Source organism: Kogia breviceps, chromosome 4 (genome assembly GCF_026419965.1).
Source record: "Kogia breviceps isolate mKogBre1 chromosome 4, mKogBre1 haplotype 1, whole genome shotgun sequence".
NCBI classification, from domain to species: domain Eukaryota; kingdom Metazoa; phylum Chordata; class Mammalia; order Artiodactyla; family Physeteridae; genus Kogia; species Kogia breviceps.
In genome coordinates this window covers 133850927-133868642 of record NC_081313.1, presented here as the reverse complement: position 1 = coordinate 133868642, position 17716 = coordinate 133850927, and the positions used below count along the sequence as shown (strand labels likewise).

At 53.9% G+C, this 17716-nt stretch overlaps 2 protein-coding genes and 1 pseudogene across 2 annotated transcripts; 1 reads left to right on the top strand and 2 right to left on the bottom strand.

Annotated features, from left to right (window-relative positions):
- Nucleotides 1–2263: 2263 nt before the first annotated feature.
- On the bottom strand, nt 2264–2800 carry LOC131755263 (mediator of RNA polymerase II transcription subunit 28 pseudogene; annotated as a pseudogene).
- Nucleotides 2801–3649: 849 nt separating this feature from the next.
- PFN3 (profilin 3) lies at nt 3650–4063 on the top strand. The gene has a single exon (XM_059061689.2). It carries the CDS (start codon nt 3650–3652, stop codon nt 4061–4063), a length of 414 nt encoding a protein of 137 aa, XP_058917672.1.
- A 1844-nt stretch (nt 4064–5907) lies between these two features.
- Nucleotides 5908–16962, bottom strand: SLC34A1 (solute carrier family 34 member 1). The gene is made up of 12 exons (XM_059061638.2): nt 16854–16962; nt 16566–16715; nt 16352–16480; nt 15955–16098; nt 14903–15014; nt 14584–14779; nt 14404–14499; nt 9104–9173; nt 8658–8825; nt 7296–7412; nt 7071–7195; nt 5908–6411 (listed from the first exon to the last, which is right to left on the bottom strand). The coding sequence occupies exons 1-12, from the start codon at nt 16960–16962 to the stop codon at nt 5908–5910; spliced, it is 1920 nt and encodes a 639-aa protein (XP_058917621.1).
- Between the last annotated feature and the right edge of the window lie 754 nt (nt 16963–17716).

The window sequence follows — 17716 nt, the reverse complement described above, 5'->3', positions numbered from 1 at the left end:
CAAAATATTTTTACTAAGCACCAAATAGAATAGTTCCTGAACTTTTCACTAAGAACCTCTTCATTACTGAAAGAATGCCTAAAATGTAATCAATTTAGTTAGGTTTTTGTTTGTTTGTTTGTTTTTTTGCGGTACGCGGGCCTCTCACTGTTGTGGCCTCTCCTGTTGCGGAGCACAAGCTCAGCGGCCATGGCTCACGGGCGCAGCCACCCCGCGGCACGTGGGATCTTCCCGGACCGGGGTATGAACCCGTGTCCCCTGCATCGGCAGGCGGATTCTCAACCACTGCGCCACCAGGGAAGCCCTAGTTAGGTTTTTAATCAAGAAATCTAAAGCTGCCAATCAGAGCTTCTAATTGGCATGAGATGACCAGGTTAACAACCTTGAAATCAGATAATGTGATTAAAAACAACTTTTAAAAACTTATGTTTAACTATATACTCTGAATGAGGGAATTTGTTGGCCTCTGGCTGTGTACCATACACACACATACACAAACAAAAATAAGTACTGGGCTTCCCTGGTGCCGCGGTGGTTGAGAGTCCGCCTGCCGATGCAGGGGACACGGGTTCGTGCCCCGGTCCGGGAGGATCCCACATGCTGCGGAGCGGCTGGGCCCGTGAGCCGTGGCCGCTGAGCCTGCGTGTCTGGAGTCTGTGCTCCACAACGGTAGAGGCCACAACAGTGAGAGGCCCGCGTACTAAAAAAAAAAAAAAAAAAAAAAAAGTACTAAGTTATTATGTATAAAAGATAATAAATGGTCCCTGTATATTCAGAGGGGAATAATGCCTACTTCTCATGAAGAACAAGGAGACAGATCACTAACTCCAGAGGGAGAACCAAGCAAGGCTCTCAGAAGAGACAAGAAGTCCTGTGTCCTGTGGATATGACGGAGAGGGCCTTTGGAGGCTGCAGAGACCAGGTGGCATCCAGGCCAGAGGGGAACTTGAGTGGATGTCAAGGTGGGTGGGGCAGGGCCTTCAAGGCTGGAGAAAAAGTGAGCCAAGACACTGAGTTACAGAATTACTGCTTGTTCAAGAGACAGTGCAGCACTTGGTGAGAGAGAAGGGGTGTAATCTAATGAGGGAATGTGAACAACAGAGAAAGGAAAGCCTCATCCAAGGAGACCAGGCACAATGCCGGTCTGTATTTCTCAACAGCAGACCAGGCACAATGCTGGTTTGTATTTCTCAACGGCGGTTCAACAGAGAATCTGAGGTGGCCTGTGTGACTGGCAGAGGGTAAAATATCTTCCCAAACACCGAGTCTCCCATGCACCCTGCAGCCAACCTCCCATGCACCCTGCAGCCTCCCACCTCCAGGCCCCAGTCCCTTGGAATCAACACCACCCATTAGCAAAAAATTCATTAATGGAAAAATCTGCTCCAAACAGCAGAACAAACAAACAAAACTCAAAACTCAGAGATGATCACAGCAAACTTTAACCTTTACTTTACCTATGCCCCTATTGAGAGCAGGGTCCACTCTGTTACTGAAACTGATTTATTGCAGAAATGACTATCACTAGCATATCACTGCTCCTACCACCCCCAAAAGTAAATAAACACTACACAAAATATAAACTTACCTCAAATAAAAGTCAGCATTAACTTAAGGATACTACTGGATTCCTATAGCACTAGGTTACTGCAGTACAATAACAGTTACTACACTAACCTACAATATTATAATCCTCTTCCAACCTATTTACAAAATATCCTCATCCTGAGGTTCTGGAAGTGTTACATTGTTGCATTAGACTCCTCTTCTCGAGGTAGTTCAAAGTCTTGAAAAACAGCAAATTTACATATTTTAATATACTGCCACTGATGGGTAAATTATCATAAAAGGCCTACAACTGAAATCCTCATCCTTTGATATGCAGATCAGATCATACAAGCTTTTCTCCTCAGATCATACAAAATAATCTAAAACTGGAAACAGAGAGATTAACACTCATTCAAAAATAAAAATAATAACAAGCAGCCAAAAACATAAAGAATCTGTAAATGGCATCACACTAACAGTCTTAAACTTTGCTAAAGACAATATACTTGGTTTACCAAAGCAATAAGCATTTTATAAAGTACTCCAGAAATAACACTTATAAAAATAGGGGGAAAATTTTAGATGAGAGCACAAAACTAAAATCATATTCTCTGGCAAAGAGTTCTCCCAAAATGGCATGTCTACAAGAAGTGATGTTTGACAAAACTGTGTCTGGGCTGACTCAGCCACCAGCTCATGTTCAGGTGGCTTTTCCTCAGGTTTGCTTCATCCATGAAGGGGTATTTGCAGATGCCTGCTTGAGGTAGGCCAGGGAACCCTGAGGGATGTCGGCTGACTTTTTGTGCTGCATGTTGATGTCCTCCAGCACCTGCTGCTAATGTCTCAGTTTTGTTAAGTGCTTCTGGACCAGAGCATCCTTCCGCTGTAATTCGTTCCTCAGTTCCGAGACATCCTCTTTGATAACTTACTCTGGTTTCTGGACAGATAACTGCAATCTTTTTTGTAGGAAAAAATATTCTGTCTGTCTCACAATATCTAGAAATTTCTGGATACACTGATCAACACCAGTTTGAATTTCTTCCTGATCTGGATTATTGACATAATCCTGACTCACCAGAGAAGCAAAGCAAGCCTCGAACAATGACTCCTACTCATCCACCAAGGTACTGTTAGAAGTTCTTGGAACTCCTGGTATGGCCTGAAGAAGCGAAGCCTAGCCCAAGAGCCCCAGTGGAGATGGCAGGGGTCTGGGTGGCTGCCCGGAGAACATGCCTCCCAGCGGAGCCACCATTTCTAAAATGGCCTAGCCATTTGTTTTAAAACCTCCCCAGGTGATTCTATCTGCAGCGGAGGTTGGGAACCATGGTTCGAAGTACTTAACATTAAATCAGTGGTGTGGACCCTTAAGGCTGATGGCGTGGAAGACCCTCACCCCTGTCCCAACTGTCACTAGGGCAGTGGGTTTCGAAATGTGGCTCCTGGACCAGCAGCAGCATCGCCAGGGAACTTGTTAGAAATGCGTATTCTCTGGCTGCATCCCGTACTGCAGAATGAGAAAACTCTGACTTGGGGCCCAGCAATCTGTTTATCAGCTTTCCAGGAGATTCTGATACTCCTAATGTTTGAGAACCACATTCTGGGAGTTGAATGGTTATCAGGCTGAGAGGTCAGGCAGTTTAGACATGGCACCTTTCTTTTTGTTCTTAAACTCATGTGCTGTGCTTGATGGGCCATTTAAGTGTTTGCTTGTTTGTTTTGAGAGTTATTTTGACTCGTGCGATTCCCTCCTTCAGACTAACTTTTTTCTTTTTGTATTTTTTTTTCTGCTTATCACACTTTTATTGTAGAAAATTTGAAAAATATAGGATAAAAGTATGAAGAAATGAAAATCACCTGTATCTTACTGTGTAGAAATAACTGCCATTATCTACTAAATTTAGAGCTTCATCAGGCGTAAGATACGAACGCCGCCCCACCCGCACCCCATTCTCCAGCGTAGGTAGCCTCTCTGTGACCTTGCAGCCACCTCTACGTCACAACCCCGCCCCCCGAATACGTCATAGTGCCCCGGGCGTTCCAGGTGCGCGGCGCAGCAGGACAACCCTCGAAAGTGAGAGGCGAGGGGCGCACTCTGAGCGGGATGGGCGACTGGAAAGGCTACATCGGTGCGGTGCTGCGGGACCGGCGCATCGACGACGTGGCCATCGTGGGCCACTCGGACAATCGCTGCGTGTGGGCATCGCGGCCCGGTGGCCTGCTGGCGGCCATCTCACCGCAGGAGGTGGGTGTACTCACGGGGCCGGACCGGCGCACCTTCCTGCAGGCAGGCCTGAGCGTGGCGGGCCGCCGCTGCTGCGTCATCCGAGACCACCTGCTGGCCGAGGGCGACGGAGTGCTGGACGCGCGCACCAAGGGGCTGGACGGGCGCGCCATCTGCGTGGGCCACACGCCGCGTGCTCTCCTCGTGCTTATGGGCCGGCGGGGCGTACATGGGGGCATTCTCAACAAGATGATGCACGAGCTGATCCATGGGCTGCGCTCGCAGGGCACCTAGCAGGACAGACAGACAGCGCCAAAATAAAGTCTGACCTGGGAGTGGCAGGCTCACCCTCCAGTCCGTGAGGGGGATGGGGAGGGTTGCAGATGCGGAAAGTACTTTACTAGAAGATCCTTGCAGAAAGGGTATCTGGTGAGGTTGGTATTATGAGTCCAGAGGCTTCCCAGCCTCCTGAGCCTTACATCAGGCCCTCCCATGGGTGCCCTGCCTGTGGCCTAACTCCCTAGTCCAGAGTCCAAGGGCCTTGGTGCCTTCCCAGGGTCCTAAGGATGGCCAACCCTAGGAGGGAGTTCTCAAACCCTCTAACGCAGGACTGAGCATCCTTTCCCACAAAACTTTCCACAGATCTGTGCAGGACATACTGCAAAGGAAGTCCCGTCCCCACCCTCCCACAACACTCTCAGCTGGAGGCCAGGGTACTTCTCACCATGTCCACATGGCAAGAGGAAGCACTAGTGAGGGTTGTGAGTGGGTGATGGTGGGGCTGGTAGCCTGGAGAGGAGCTCTAGGGCTTGCAGGCCCTTGTATCTCCCTGCACATACTTCAAAGGGGACGGAGGTGGGGGTGGGGAGGCACATGTTTCAGACCATCACAACTAGGTCTGGGGCCCTACAGCGTTCCTGCCTCCTTGGGGTCCAAAGGCCCTGGATATGTCCCTGGACTAGAGGGAGGAACTTTGGCACCCCGCACCCCTTGACCCTCCCTCTGCAGGCCTCAGCTCAGGGGGCCCTATGGAGGAGGAGGAATTGAAAAACTTGGGTGGGTTTAAATGAAGGCTGGTTTATTGCCTAAAAGTAGAGGATAAAGGTGGGAGGGAGAGTGGCTAGTTTCTGCACCCTGTGCACTGGGGTCCAGGGCATGACCTCTCTTGCCCATCTCCACCCTGCCTCTCTCCTTCCCCCCAGTGGCCCTGACAGGCCCACACCTATCACTTGTTTTCTGGAGAACTGATTTTATCCCAGAGAGAGGGAGGGAGGGAGGCAATGAGGTGGGTTAGCAGAGGCAGATAGAGACCAGAGGAGGTAAGCCTAGTGGGGTTAGCAAAGAGCCCCTCCTTACACTTGCCTTAAGGTGGCCCTAGCCGGGGCTCCAGGAAGGTTGAATTGTGGATTGGACTCATTAGGCAGGGCCAGGAGGATTGTTGGGGAGAGCTTGTAGGCTGGCTCCTCCAGGGCACAACAGGCTCTCTTTGGGAGGGGAGATAGTGCTGCTGAACCCCATACCATGGTCTCTCCTCCCCACTAGACGGAGAGCAAGCAGACTTCCAAGTGAACAATGAGAGTTTCATTTCTTTTTCTTTTTTTTTTTTTTAAATCAAGCAGTGTTGGGGAAGAGGGTTGTAACAATGATACAGAAAACCTGGGTGCGGATGAGGAGAATGGTATCACGGAGGAAGGAAGGTGGCAGGGAGGGGGCGAGAATTCAGCCAGCGACTCAGGCTCCCACATCTATGCATGAGCAAACAGCTGTAGGTCATGAACTCAGACTCACCCTTACTCCCACCCAGCCCAGGCAGTTGTGTGTGCACAAGGACACAGTGCAGGTCTCCAAACACATGTGCAAAGGACTCAAAATCATACCCAAGTAACCTGCAGTTGGCCCGCACCCCCCACCCCACCCCCAGGTGCATCAGTACGCATATGCAGGCTGTCACACAGGCTCACCCCAACATGCCCACATGTGCACATAACGCTGTCTCTCAGTTACACAAGCCCTGACCTCTGAGTACCTGCGCAAGGACAGGCGTATGCCCAGAGCACACAGACACACCCCTCTGCCCTTCGACCCCGGGCACCAGCCACAGGCATTTCGTGATTCCAGGCAGCAGTCTGGGCTGGAGCCTAGAGACGGGTGGTGTTGTGGTGACTGGGCATTGCGAGGCGGGGGGAGGGTGTGGCAGGGGGCAGCTCCTCCAGGAAGACCCTGGCGGGCAGCGGGGGTGAGCGGGGCTCGGGCCTAGCACAGCACAAGGTAGCGCGGGTAATGAGGTGGTCCAGGGGCTGCAGGGAATGCATCCAGCGGGGCAAGAAGTCCCATGTCTGCAGCCACTTGGGCAGGCACCCGGGGCTGCGACTCTGCAGCATGCTGACAAGTACCACGAAGGCCAGTAGGGCTGCAAAGGGTGTGCCCACACCTACCATGGCCTGCCAGCCTGCCATGGAGATGCCAAACACCAGAGACGGCAGCAGCAGGAAGCACAGGAGGAGGTAGAGGACGGCGAACCAGCGGTACTTGGCAGTGCGTTTGCCCAGCGCCTTGGCCATGTGGATGGGCAGGCGCATGCAGGGCACTGGGTACCACAGCAGGATGCCTGAGATGTTGAAGAAGAAGTGGCAGAGGGCAATCTGCAGGGGAGAGGGCGGAGGGGTGGAGGTGGGCAGGGGTGCCAGCTCCTGAGTCAGGATAGATAACAGTGGCCCTACAGGGTCTGGACAGCAGAAAAGGCAGCACTTAGGGCTGACATTCCGCCAGTAAAATACTGAAACACTTCTGGACCAATAGGTAAATAGCTGCTGCCCTGAACTCTCCACATTTCCCCCGCTGATCTCCCTCTCAGGAATTCCCCAGCAGATCCTGCCCAGATCCAGTAGCTAAAAGATTCACACCAGTTTCTGGCTCAGAAGCTCTGGCCTTCTGAGTGGGCAACATCCTGGCTTATCAGTTACTCCTTTGCTCCGAGAGCAGCAACCCCTTTGCTGTCTGCCCCCCCCAGTCCTTGATCCCCCAAACCGAGCCAGCACCCCTTCCTCAGAGTACAAATCCCTCTCACTCTTGTTCGATTGGCATGGCTCTCAGTAATGTCTCTCCCCTGTTAGACACTAAGGTCTTGAGGGCAGCACCAGGTATACTTTGCCCGTATGGTTTCCATAGAGTCTGGCATAGGGGGTGGCCCCTAGTAGGCAGTCAAAAACTAATTTGTACGTGTTGTCCTACGTTGGCTCGGGCTCCAGGCACCAGTCCTAGCCCTGTCCTGCCTCTGGCAGGGTTACTCTCCCAAGCGCACCTGGAAAGCACTGGACAGCTTCTCCCGGGGGCTGGCCAGTGCAGCCAGGATGGCCGTGGTGGTGGTGCCGATGTTGGCGCCCAGTGTGAGTGGGTAGGCACGCTCAAGGCTGATCACACCCAGGCCTGGGGGTAGAGGAGAGGACATGGTCTCCCCAGCTCCTTCCTTCAGCCCTTTTCCTGTCAGCCCTGCCCCACCTGACCCTGCCTCAGCGTGGGGACTCACCGATGAGTGGGGTGATGGCCGAGGTGAACACAGAACTGCTCTGGACAACGAAGGTCATGCCAGCGCCCACCACCATGGCAAAGTAGCCTGTGGCCCAGGTGAAGGGAGTGGGAAAGTCTGCGAGCAAACGGTCCCAGTAGGGTCAGTGGGAGGGCGTTGGGAGGGGGCGGGGACTTTCCTTGGGGAGGAGGAATTGATGTCAGCTTCCAAGTGGGACCTTGTCAGTCCCCTGCTCAACTGCAGTGGCTTTTCCTGGTCCTCTTTGATCTTGGATTAAAGGCCCTTCTCAGCCTGCTTCTATCATGCTTTTGCTCCCTTGTTCCCTCTACCTGGGACATCCTCCTCACTCCTAAATATTCATCCTCGGGACTCAGCGTGGGTATCAGTGCCACTGGAAAGTCCTCCCTGACCCCAGCCCTTGGGCAGACTTGGCTTCTCCCTTCTCTGAGCTCCCATAGATCCACGGATGCCCCTTATTCCAGCATTTGTCATGCTGCCTTTGCCAGTGCCAGGCAGTGTTCCGAAAGCTCAAAATGAGGCTTAAATGAAAGTCAGATGGTATCTCTGCCCTGCCCAAACCCCCAAGTGCCCCCATTACCCTGGATAAAATCTAGGCTCTGAGTGCAGCCTGGGACCTGCTCTGTCCCTGTTACCTCGCTGACCTCTCTCTACCTCTCTCCACCTCACTCACTGAGCTCCCACCACACTGCTGGCCACCTTTTTGTGCCACAGTCCTGCCCAGCTGAGTCCTGCCTCGGAGCCTTTGCACTTGCAGGTAGGTTCCCTCCACCCGAAAAGCTCTTCAGTCACATCTGACTGCTCCACATTTAGGTCCCTGCTCAAATGTCACCTCTGCACAGAAGCCACTGACCACCCATCAAAAGCAGCCTCTTCCATATTCTATTTGCTGTTTTTTGCTTTCTCCTTGGCAGTTACCGGTCTATCTGAATTTATCCCCCCTCGATCACTTTTTTACTGCTTGTCTCTCCCTCTGGGCTGTGAGCCCCCTGAGGGCAGGAGCCATCTCTGTGTGGCTCACCTCTGTATCCCTGGCACCATGCCGTGCTTGGCACACAGTAGGGGCTTAATGACTATCAATTGAATCAACAGTGGCCTTTGAGAATCTCTTTGGAGCCACCTGCTAGAATGGAACCACAGCTGGAAGCAGCCACAGATCCCCAGCTGTCAGCACCTCAGGGGCCTCAAAAATCACCTCGTCCAATCTCTTCTTTGTCCACATGGGGAAACTGAGGCTCAGAGATGGTAGGGCTTTACCCAGATCACACACAAGGCAGTGGCAGGACTCAGCAAGATCCAGAAGGGCCCATCCTGGGGCCTGCCCACCCACTGCTCGAGGCTCACCAGTGTTGATAACCTTCTGAATGACCTTGGCCACCTGGCCCTTGAGCAGAGAGTTGAGCATCTTGACGAGGAGGATGAGGCAGGTGCACAGGAGCACCAGGGAGCCAGCCAGCAGGATGAGCCCCACAGCCAGGTCAGGCAGGCCTGTGTCCACGAAAATGTGGCTGCCTGCGGGAGGGTGGTGGTAGTGGTATCAAGCTTCTGAGAGCTGACCCCCTCAATCCAGCTCCTAGCCCCCAACCTTTGCCACCTTCTTGGGCTCAGAGCCAAAGGCCCTGCTTCATGTCTCTTCAACCTCTAGAGCAGGGCCAGACCCAAGCCCAGGAGCTGGGCTGGCTGACAGCTGTCCTGGGGCTGGAAGCAGCAGTGGCCAGGTGGGAGATGGCCCTGCCTCTGCCAGACTCTGCCCTGCTGTGCCAGACATCTCCCACGCTGCAGGTACTCACATTTCTCCATGGTGGCATTTCCGAGCAACCCGCTGGTGTTGGCCTCTGCCCTGGGCCTGCGGGAGGGAACCTAGATTAAGAGGAGAGTGATTTAGAGAATTCAGGAAAATGCAGCCTGGGATGGGGGCTAAGGTGGGGGTTAGGGAGAGATGGGGGATAGAGGGGATACAGATGGTCCTCTTGACTACATGCCCTTGGATGCTTTACTTGCCCTCTCTGAGTCTGTTTCCTCCAATGATGAAATGGAGTTGAAAATATCTGCCACAGGAGAATCTGGCTATAGTCGGCCCTCAGAATATTCAGCCCCATCAACCCACTGATCTGGCTCTCACTGGGGCCCGCAGGGGCCTCCTGATCTGATGGTGTCTTGTCCATGTTTTCTTCTACCTCTCCTTGACATTGGAGGCTGCTGACCATGGCCTACTTCTTCTGAAAAATCTCCCTTCCCCATCTTTTATTATCAATCCCTGTCTCAGGGCCTCCTCTTCCGCAGCATCCTTGCCCTTTCCTCTCCCCTCAGGCACCTAGCCCATGTTCTGTTTTCCTCTTGCTCAATTCCTTATCTGGAGGGGTTGGGGCAGAGGGCCCAGGACCAACATCTCTTCCCTCCCCCACCTACTATCGGTGAAGAGGAGGGGGTTCCTGGAGAGGATCCTTAACTCAGAGGACCCAGGACCAGGCAGGTAGCCTAAGTGAGGGGCTCAGCCTGTGCGTGGAGGTGGCGGGGAGTGTCCTGGGGCTAAAGGGGCAGCAGCTACTCAGCTCCAGGCCACTGTCACTGTCCAGGGATGCAGCCCGGCTTAGCCAAAGGGCCTGATTCTACAAGAGAAACCACAACTCTGAAGGTTTAGATAAAATCTCCCAATCTGTAAATGTTGGCAACTGCTTAAAGACATACTTTACAATTCTGTGAAGGCCAGTCTGGCCAGTCTGGAACCACTCATCTGTAGCCTTCTTGGGTTAAGGAGTTGTTTTTTTTTTTTCCCTTGGCACAGCTTGTGGGATCTCAGTTCCCCGACCAGGGATCGAACCCAGGTCCTCAGCAGTAAAAGCACAGAGTCCTAACCACTGGACTGCCAGGGAATTCCCTAAGGAGTTCTTTTTAATAATGCAACCCGGGCTCCTTACCTTTCCCTCAGGGTCCCATCAGTGAAAGTAGAAAGTGGGCCAGGCTTGGCTAGGAAGAAGCCATGTCACAAAGGAGGACTTGAGCCGCAGAAAGGGGCCCTTACTCCTTGGGCCCCAGGCAAAATGAAAGAGCCACAGCTTCTCCCTGTCACCACAATCTGCCTCCTCTGGGAGCTGATATGGACCCTGGTCCCATTCCCCCTGGGGGGGTCTGCAGCCCACACCCCTCTGACCTTCCTGGGTGCTGAGGGTAAGGGCTCAGGTGTGGTGCTGGCACTTGGATTTACAGCTCCTTTATGTTTTATTCTATCCTGTGTCATTTACAAAATGTGTGTTAGAGATAAGAACTATTTATGGCACCTGACTTTAAATCGGGGTTTATTTTAGTGGCATGTACTCCCTTGAGGGGGGCGGTGTGCTCATCTGTGTACGCAGTTGGTCATACCAGGGCCCTGGCGCATCCTCAAGCCTGGGCCAGAATTGCAGGCCGACAAACCAGGAGAAAATAGTCTCTGATGGGCTTGATTGGAAAAGCCGGCTGGGAAAGTGGTGGTAATTGGGAGATAGCCGGGTGTTTGCTGTCTGGCAGATCTGAGTTCAAATGCTGCTTTTATCTCAGCTACCTTGTGCAAGTCATGCCACCTCACTGAGCCTGTTTTCTCTAAAGCAGGATAAGAAAAGAGCTGTTGCAAAGGTTACAGGAGGAAATATGTGTGAAGCACTCACGACAGGGCTTAGATCATGACAAGCCTTCGATAAATTGTGCCTCCAAATAAGGATTAGACCCCCTCCCTCCCTGGGCCTATCTAGTATCACATGGTGTGTGGGTATGGGTTGACTTCCTAGGTCAGGATCAATGGCTCCTGCAGACATGCCTGAAGATCCTGGCCCTGCTGGGAAGGAACTTGGTGGACCATCCTGCACTGCACTGGGCCTAGAGGTCTCTTAGGGAAGGGTTCCCTGGGACCTGGGGAGGCTGGAAGAGGAGGAGAGGAGCTCCACTGGGGTCCCACTCAGTGCTGACAATGTCAGAGCAAGGCAAGGCTGGGGGCTAGGACTTCTGAGTTTTGGAAACTTGACCTTCCTGCCTGGGGTTATGTGGCCCTGGCTGAGCTCAAAGGGCCAGTCCAGAGACCCTAAAGTGCAAGAGAGGAGAGTGGAGGCAGCAAGAGTGGCAGAGAGGGGGTCAGCTGCATTGTCAGGCTGGGTGCGCAGAGACGGGAGGGGAAGGAGCAGGCCCTGGGGCTTCCCTGTCCAGCAGAGGGGAAGGTGGGAGCTCCAGCCTAGATAAAGAGCTGCCAGGCCCAGGGTCTGGGGCATAGCCCCAGGATATGCCCATCCCTCCTGGGCCTGGGGTAGGCGGGGAGGAGTGGGAGGGGCATATGTGAAGGGGGTGCCTTAGCCCTGGGCTCAACCCCAGCTGAGCACTCCCTGCTGTGTGACACTGGACAAAACACGTAACCTCTCTAAGCATCAGTTTCCTTGTCTAAAGCATGAGGTCCATAATGCTGCCCACTTCTCCCCAGGGGCTAGTTGTGAGGAATCTGGGAAGAGAGAGTTTGGGATTTATATGCTTGCAGAGACAACCCAAATTCAGGAGACACCTCTAGGAACTGAAGGATATGATTAAGCTCACAGAGGAATGTGGGCTCCAAGAATCCTTCCCCTGGGGAAAACCGTGCAGGATATGGGTGTGTGCAGTAGTCTCCCCTCCAGGAGAAGAGGTGTTTTAGGGTCTTTGCTTTTCTGGAAGCAGAGCGTGAGTGCTCTGCTAGCAGCGCCATCTGGTGGCAAAGAGGAGAATTCATTTTTACAGCCACACCTACCACCCTGGAGGGTCTCCAAGTGGCTGTGGTCACCTGGTGGCATTCATGCCTGATACGCAGAGTGGGAAATGGACACATATGGTGGGATATACATCTGGAAGAGACAGCGAAATGGAGAGTCAAGAGTGTGGGCTCCAGATTCCACCAGGATTTTTGTCCTACCTCAATCACATGGACTTGGACAAGCCTGTCTGAACCTGTTTAAAATGGGGTTGTGACAATCCCTGCCTCCCAGGATGCAAGTCCTCAAAAGAAGCTTGTTTAAACCAGGTATGTAGGGTTGACAATCCACACTGTGACCACACAAGAAGGTAATTCCCAGGACAGTGTCAGGACCCTGGAACATCAAGAATTGTTGGGATGCTAACAAACACTGCCTCTGGTTTTTCTTTCACCATCTGGAAAACCCCAGACTGTCAATCACATAGGTGCTCTGGAGGCTGGCTTAGGAGAGGCTGGACCTAGCTTGATGAAAGCTGGAAGCAATGAGAACAGGTTGGAAGGGGCCACAGGAGACTCGGTGGCCAGAGGAAAAACGTGAGTCTTCAGTGCAGGAGGAGCTGCCAGTGCATGTGGCTGAGTGAGCCACCTTCCAAAGGGGACTGTCCCAGAGAGAGGGTCAGAACAGGGAGCTCACACCCCACCCCCAGCTACTCTCCAAGCTAAGGAAATCCAGTCTGGACCCTGCTCTCAAGGGAAGGTTTCCCGGGAGAGCTGGGACGAGAAAACAGTGCTCAGGCAAGTGGTAGCCGGAGCAGCGGAGGAGCCAGTGAGGACAGCCTTGGCCCAGTGAACTTGGGTGCGTTGCTTCCAGTCCCTGGGCCTCAGGACCAGCATCACTGAGGATTCCATTGGGTGAGAGCTACATTTGCCGGTGCATCCTTCAAGGGGAGACCAGGTGAATGCAGCTGCAGGCAGGCTGCAGGGATTTCAGAGGACTCGAGGATCGCCACGGCTGAGGAGCTCCCTTCCACAGCTTGCTTTTTGTGAAGTTCAAAGTGTGTGACTTTGGTCTCTTTCAGGTTTTGCTGTGAAGCAGAGGGGATTTTGGCCATTCAGAGAGCTTGAAGAGGGCCCAGAGTGCTCGTGAGAAGGGGAGATGTGTTAGAGGGGTCACAAAGCCAGCATGAAAGCTGTCTGCATGGACTTTTTGATGTCAAACTGCCTTGAACACTCAGAAGGACTGAGCTGGAGCTGTGTGCCACTCAGATGCAAAGGAACCTCGCAGGGCCAGTTGAAAGAATGTTCTCTGTTCACGCTGGGATAAAGTCTGGGAACATCAAGTAGCAAGTGAAGAGGGTGTGCTGGGCTTCCGGTTTCCTTGTCTTTCGTTCTAAATGGAGTTACTTCTTGTATGTCATAATCAAGGGGGAGCAAATACTGTGGATTATGGTTTTGATGAAGTATTTTCCTTTTTATGGCTGAGTGAGAAAGTGTGTTAATTGCTAGCTTCCACGTTAGCCTGGTGTAGTGGCTGGTCCACGAGCATCCAACTGATCCAAACGGAGCCTCATTCCAGGCATTAGAAGCCAGAAAGCAGCAGGAAGAGTGCAGCAGGACAAGGGGACACCAGCCTGTGGGAGTCTCCAGGGGAAGGAGCCCAATATCAGTACAAGTGGCTGTCGTGTCTCCAGTGAGGTCTCCATGGCCCACTTGTCCTGCTCCTGGGCCAGTTGCCTGTTGGCCCTATTTTTCCCAGGCATCCTTATAGCACTCTCTCCCCACCCACCTCTGCACATTACCTGGGCCCCCCAAACACGGCAGAAGTGAGTCATTAACCCCCCTGGCACCCGGGGGGAAAGAGAGAGCCCTAGATTGCAAGACCTGCTCTTGGGGCCCTGAAGTGGTAGGACAAGCTCTGGAGAGTTTCTTAGCCCCTTGGAGCCAATTTCTCTAGCTATGAAACCACAGGGTTGAGCCATATCAGTGGTTCTTCAACTTGAGCGTGGAACAGCCCTAGAGGGCTTGTTGAAATGTAGGCTGCTGGGCTCCACCTGCTTTTTTCTGATTTAGTGGGTCTAGGAAAGGGCCGGATAGTTTGCATCTCTAATGGGTTCCTAGGCGGTATGTGTGCCACTGGTCCACACTTTGAGAACCAATCTCTGGGCTAGATCGATAACATGCTAACTCTAATTGATTGGCAACGGCTGCCTGAAGCTGGTGTGAGGCTGGGAGGGTGTAGCAACATCTGCCATAGGCACAGTATCACCGCAAAAGTGCCCCATATTTGTCCTCCCAGGGTAAATGATCCCCTAGGTCTACATAGAGCTTTTGAACAGACAATGACTCTGGCAGTCAGCTGTCTGAAGAAGGAGTCTTCTCACTGAAGCCAGACCTGGGACTCACCTCCATGGGGTTTGGGTGGCACCAGATCCGGATGAGACTGTGATTTCTCAGGGACTCATCCCCCGTGGCAATGCTGGTAATCACGGACTTGTCCAGCTGTGGGCAAGGTGTGGGAGGGGGGGAGTGAGGGTGGGGTCCTACAGTCTCTCAGCCCCCACCCCATGACAGCCCTGCCTCCACCTGAATGATGAGCTTAGTGAAGGGCTCCGTGATGATCTTGAGCAGGTCAGGGGCATCGCGGCCGCCACGGATGTTGAAGGAGGCCACCACAAGTCGAGTGATGTGGTGCAGGTACCCGGTGGCAGCCTCCAGGGGCAGCAGGACCAGAACTGACAGCCAGTTAAAGCAGTCGTGCACCGTGGCCCCCGCGAAGGCCCTGGGCAGGGAGGCCACATTGCAGGGCAGGCTGGAGCCAGGATGCACTCAGATTGGGGGCTCCTGGCGTCTGGGACCACCCTCCCCCGACAAGGACAGGCCCCTCACTGCTCCACCCCCTCACCGCCGGAAGTCAGTCCTGTCCCCCGCCTGCATCAGGGCCACGATGGTGTTGGTGACAGAGGTGCCGATGTTGGAGCCCATGACGATGGGGATGGCAGAGCTTACCTCCAGCACTGGTAGAAGAGGGCACCTCTTAACTAACTGGATAAGGGCCACCCAGCTCCTGCCCCACGACCTCTCCTGTCAGACCCACTGCCCTCATCCCAGCCCCCAGCAGGCATTCCTGCCATGCTGCTGACTCTGCTCAGCCTCAGCGTCACAGGTACATGGGGGCACATGCTGTGTGTTTCCATGTGTGCATACATGTGAACTGACGTTCACATATATGTACTGCACCTGTGTATATGTGAACAGGTGTGTGGGTGCATGTCTGTGAGGGCACGGGTCCTAAATTCAAATGTGTCTCTGTGCTTGTGTGTGCACATGTGTACACGAGTGTGACGTCACTTTCATGTGTCAGCTTGGCTAGTACCCAGTTATTCAGTCCAACACTAACCTAGATGTTGCTGTGAAGGTGTTTTGCGGATGGATTTGCCTCAACCATCAATTGACCTTGAGAAAAGATTAACCTCAGTAATCTGGATGGGCCTCATCTCATGAGGTTAAAGGCCCTAAGAGCAAAACTGAGGCTTCCCTGGGGAAGGAGAAATTCCACCTGTGCATTGCAGTATTGGCTTCTGCCCAAGAGGCCCAGCCTGCCTCATAATCATGTAAGCCAATTCCTGGCAACAAATCATAGATTGCTATATATCTCCTGCAGGTTCTGTTTCTCTAATTCCTCTGGTTCTGTTCCCCGATTGATGGAATGAATGACTGTGTGGTGACGTGGAGGTGAGCCTTCCTGAGGCTGTCCTCCCTAGTGGCCACCCTTCCCAGCTCCTGAGGCGCCCCTCCTGGCTGAGACTCCAGGCCATGCTTTGGAGAACAGAGTGGGAGACACCAGAGCTGCCCATTGCCCGCGGCCCCTACCCCCACTCCTGCTCTTCCCACCCCAGCCGCAGGTCCGGCATCCCAGCCCCCCACTCCTTCCCTGGCCCTGGTGGGCCGACTCACAGCCGGAGGAGACCATGCTGACCACGATGGATGTGGAGGTGCTGGAGCTCTGCACCAGCACGGTCACGAGGATCCCCACCACCAGTGCCGCCACCGGGTTGGACAGGATGGCATTGTCCTTGAAGATGTCGCCGGCCACCTTCCCTGGGGAGCATGAGCCAGCGTTGTCCGAGACCCTTCAAAACCCTTCCCTGGTCCCCTCCCCTCCGCCCTACCTCTCCCCTGAGGCTTCCCTGGGGAGGGAGAAATTCCGCCTGTGCACTGCAGGATTGGCTTCTGCCCAAGAGGCCCAGCGTGCTTCACAATCTCGTAAGCCAATTCCTTGCAACAAATCATAGATCTCTATATATCTCCTGCAGGTTCTGTTTCTCTAATTCCTCTGGTTCTGTTCCCCTACCTCCGGCCAGCTGGAAGGCTGAGCTGAGCACGTCCAGGGAGCAGACGAAGAGGTAGAGGAAGACGAGCATCAGGGGTACCTTGAGGAGCGTCGAGCCAGCCCGGTGCAGCTTCTGGGCCAACCCAGGCTCTGGAGACGGGCCAGTCATGAGCACAGTGGCTGCAGGGCTCTGCCGGTGACTGCCGACGCCCCTGCCCCCCCGACGCAGGCCCACCTGGCTTCTGCTCATCCTCCTGGGCCAGCTTGGCAGGCAGCGGGTCATAGCGCTCCAGAACCTCCCCGTAGGGGCAGCCTTGCTCGGCAAGGGCCACAGGGCCCAGGCTGGGGAAGGCATAGGCTGAGGTCCCTGGAATCCTGTGCAGGACTGGGGAGCGAGGCTGGTCAGGAGTTCCCTGAGGCCCCACGTCCCGGGGAGGTTGGGAGGGGTGGGAAGAGGGGTGGAGGCCTCCCCACCGGGGCGGGACATGGGCAAGCAGGGTCCAGGGGTGGGAGCAGCACTCACCCTGTGGGCTGGGCACATAGGCAAAGGCCGCCCCATGCATCATGTGCCCCCCACAGACTGGGAGTGGGGAGACAGCCCGGCCCTCCAGCCTCTCTCCGTAGGACATCATCCTGGGTACACACTGTGGGCCCTGCACATCAGGGGCACAGCAACACTGAGTGAGAACTGCCGTGTCCTGGAAACTCACACACACTCACACACCCATCCTTCCACATCCACACCCGTACGCTCACGTGCGCAAACACCCATGGTGTGTGATCCCAAACATACATCCAGCGAAGCACACCCTCCACGCCCCCACACACACCCAGAGCTGCACACTCAGGTGCTCAGCACAGATTTGGGGATTCATTCATTCATTCATTCAGCAAGTATTTATTGAGCATCTACTCTATCTAAGGCACTGAGCTCGATGCTGGGGTACAGCTGGCTAAATACACATGCAGCTCCTTCCCCCAGGAAGCTCAAAGTCTAGTGGAGAATCAGATGTCAATGAAATAATCCCTCAAATAGATGGAACGTGGCAATGGGAACAAGTGTTCTAATGACAGATACAGGTGTCACCAGAGTGCCCCTGGGGCACAGGGTTTCATCCTCACAAGTGAACTTCTTTCCCCATCCACCCCTACCCCCCAGCAATAAACAAGCACTGATGGGCTTTCTGCCATGAATGAGGCTCAGACCAGGACTTGTTTAGTTAAGGAGGGCCCCCATCCTGTCCCCAAGTCTGGGAAGCCCTTGACTTCCTTTAGCTGGCCCTGAATTGCCGCAGGAGTTCCCGGCTGTTGGGGTGGGAGTGCCCCAGTCTGCTTCAACACCCCACCCTTCATCCCCAACCTTATTCCAAGGGCCCTGGCTGTGGG

What these genes read in the sequence shown, in the direction of transcription:
- PFN3 (XM_059061689.2), top strand. Translation starts at nt 3,650, where the DNA reads ATGGGCGACTGGAAAGGCTACATCGGTGCGGTGCTGCGGGACCGGCGC.
- SLC34A1 (XM_059061638.2), bottom strand. Translation starts at nt 16,962, where the DNA reads ATGATGTCCTACGGAGAGAGGCTGGAGGGCCGGGCTGTCTCCCCACTC. An exon ending in GGAGGATGAGCAGAAGCCAG is followed by an intron (nt 16,481 to 16,565) that starts GTGGGCCTGCGT and finishes GCCCGTCTCCAG; the next exon opens with AGCCTGGGTTGGCCCAGAAG. An exon ending in AAATGCCACCATGGAGAAAT is followed by an intron (nt 8,826 to 9,103) that starts GTGAGTACCTGC and finishes ACCCTCCCGCAG; the next exon opens with GCAGCCACATTTTCGTGGAC.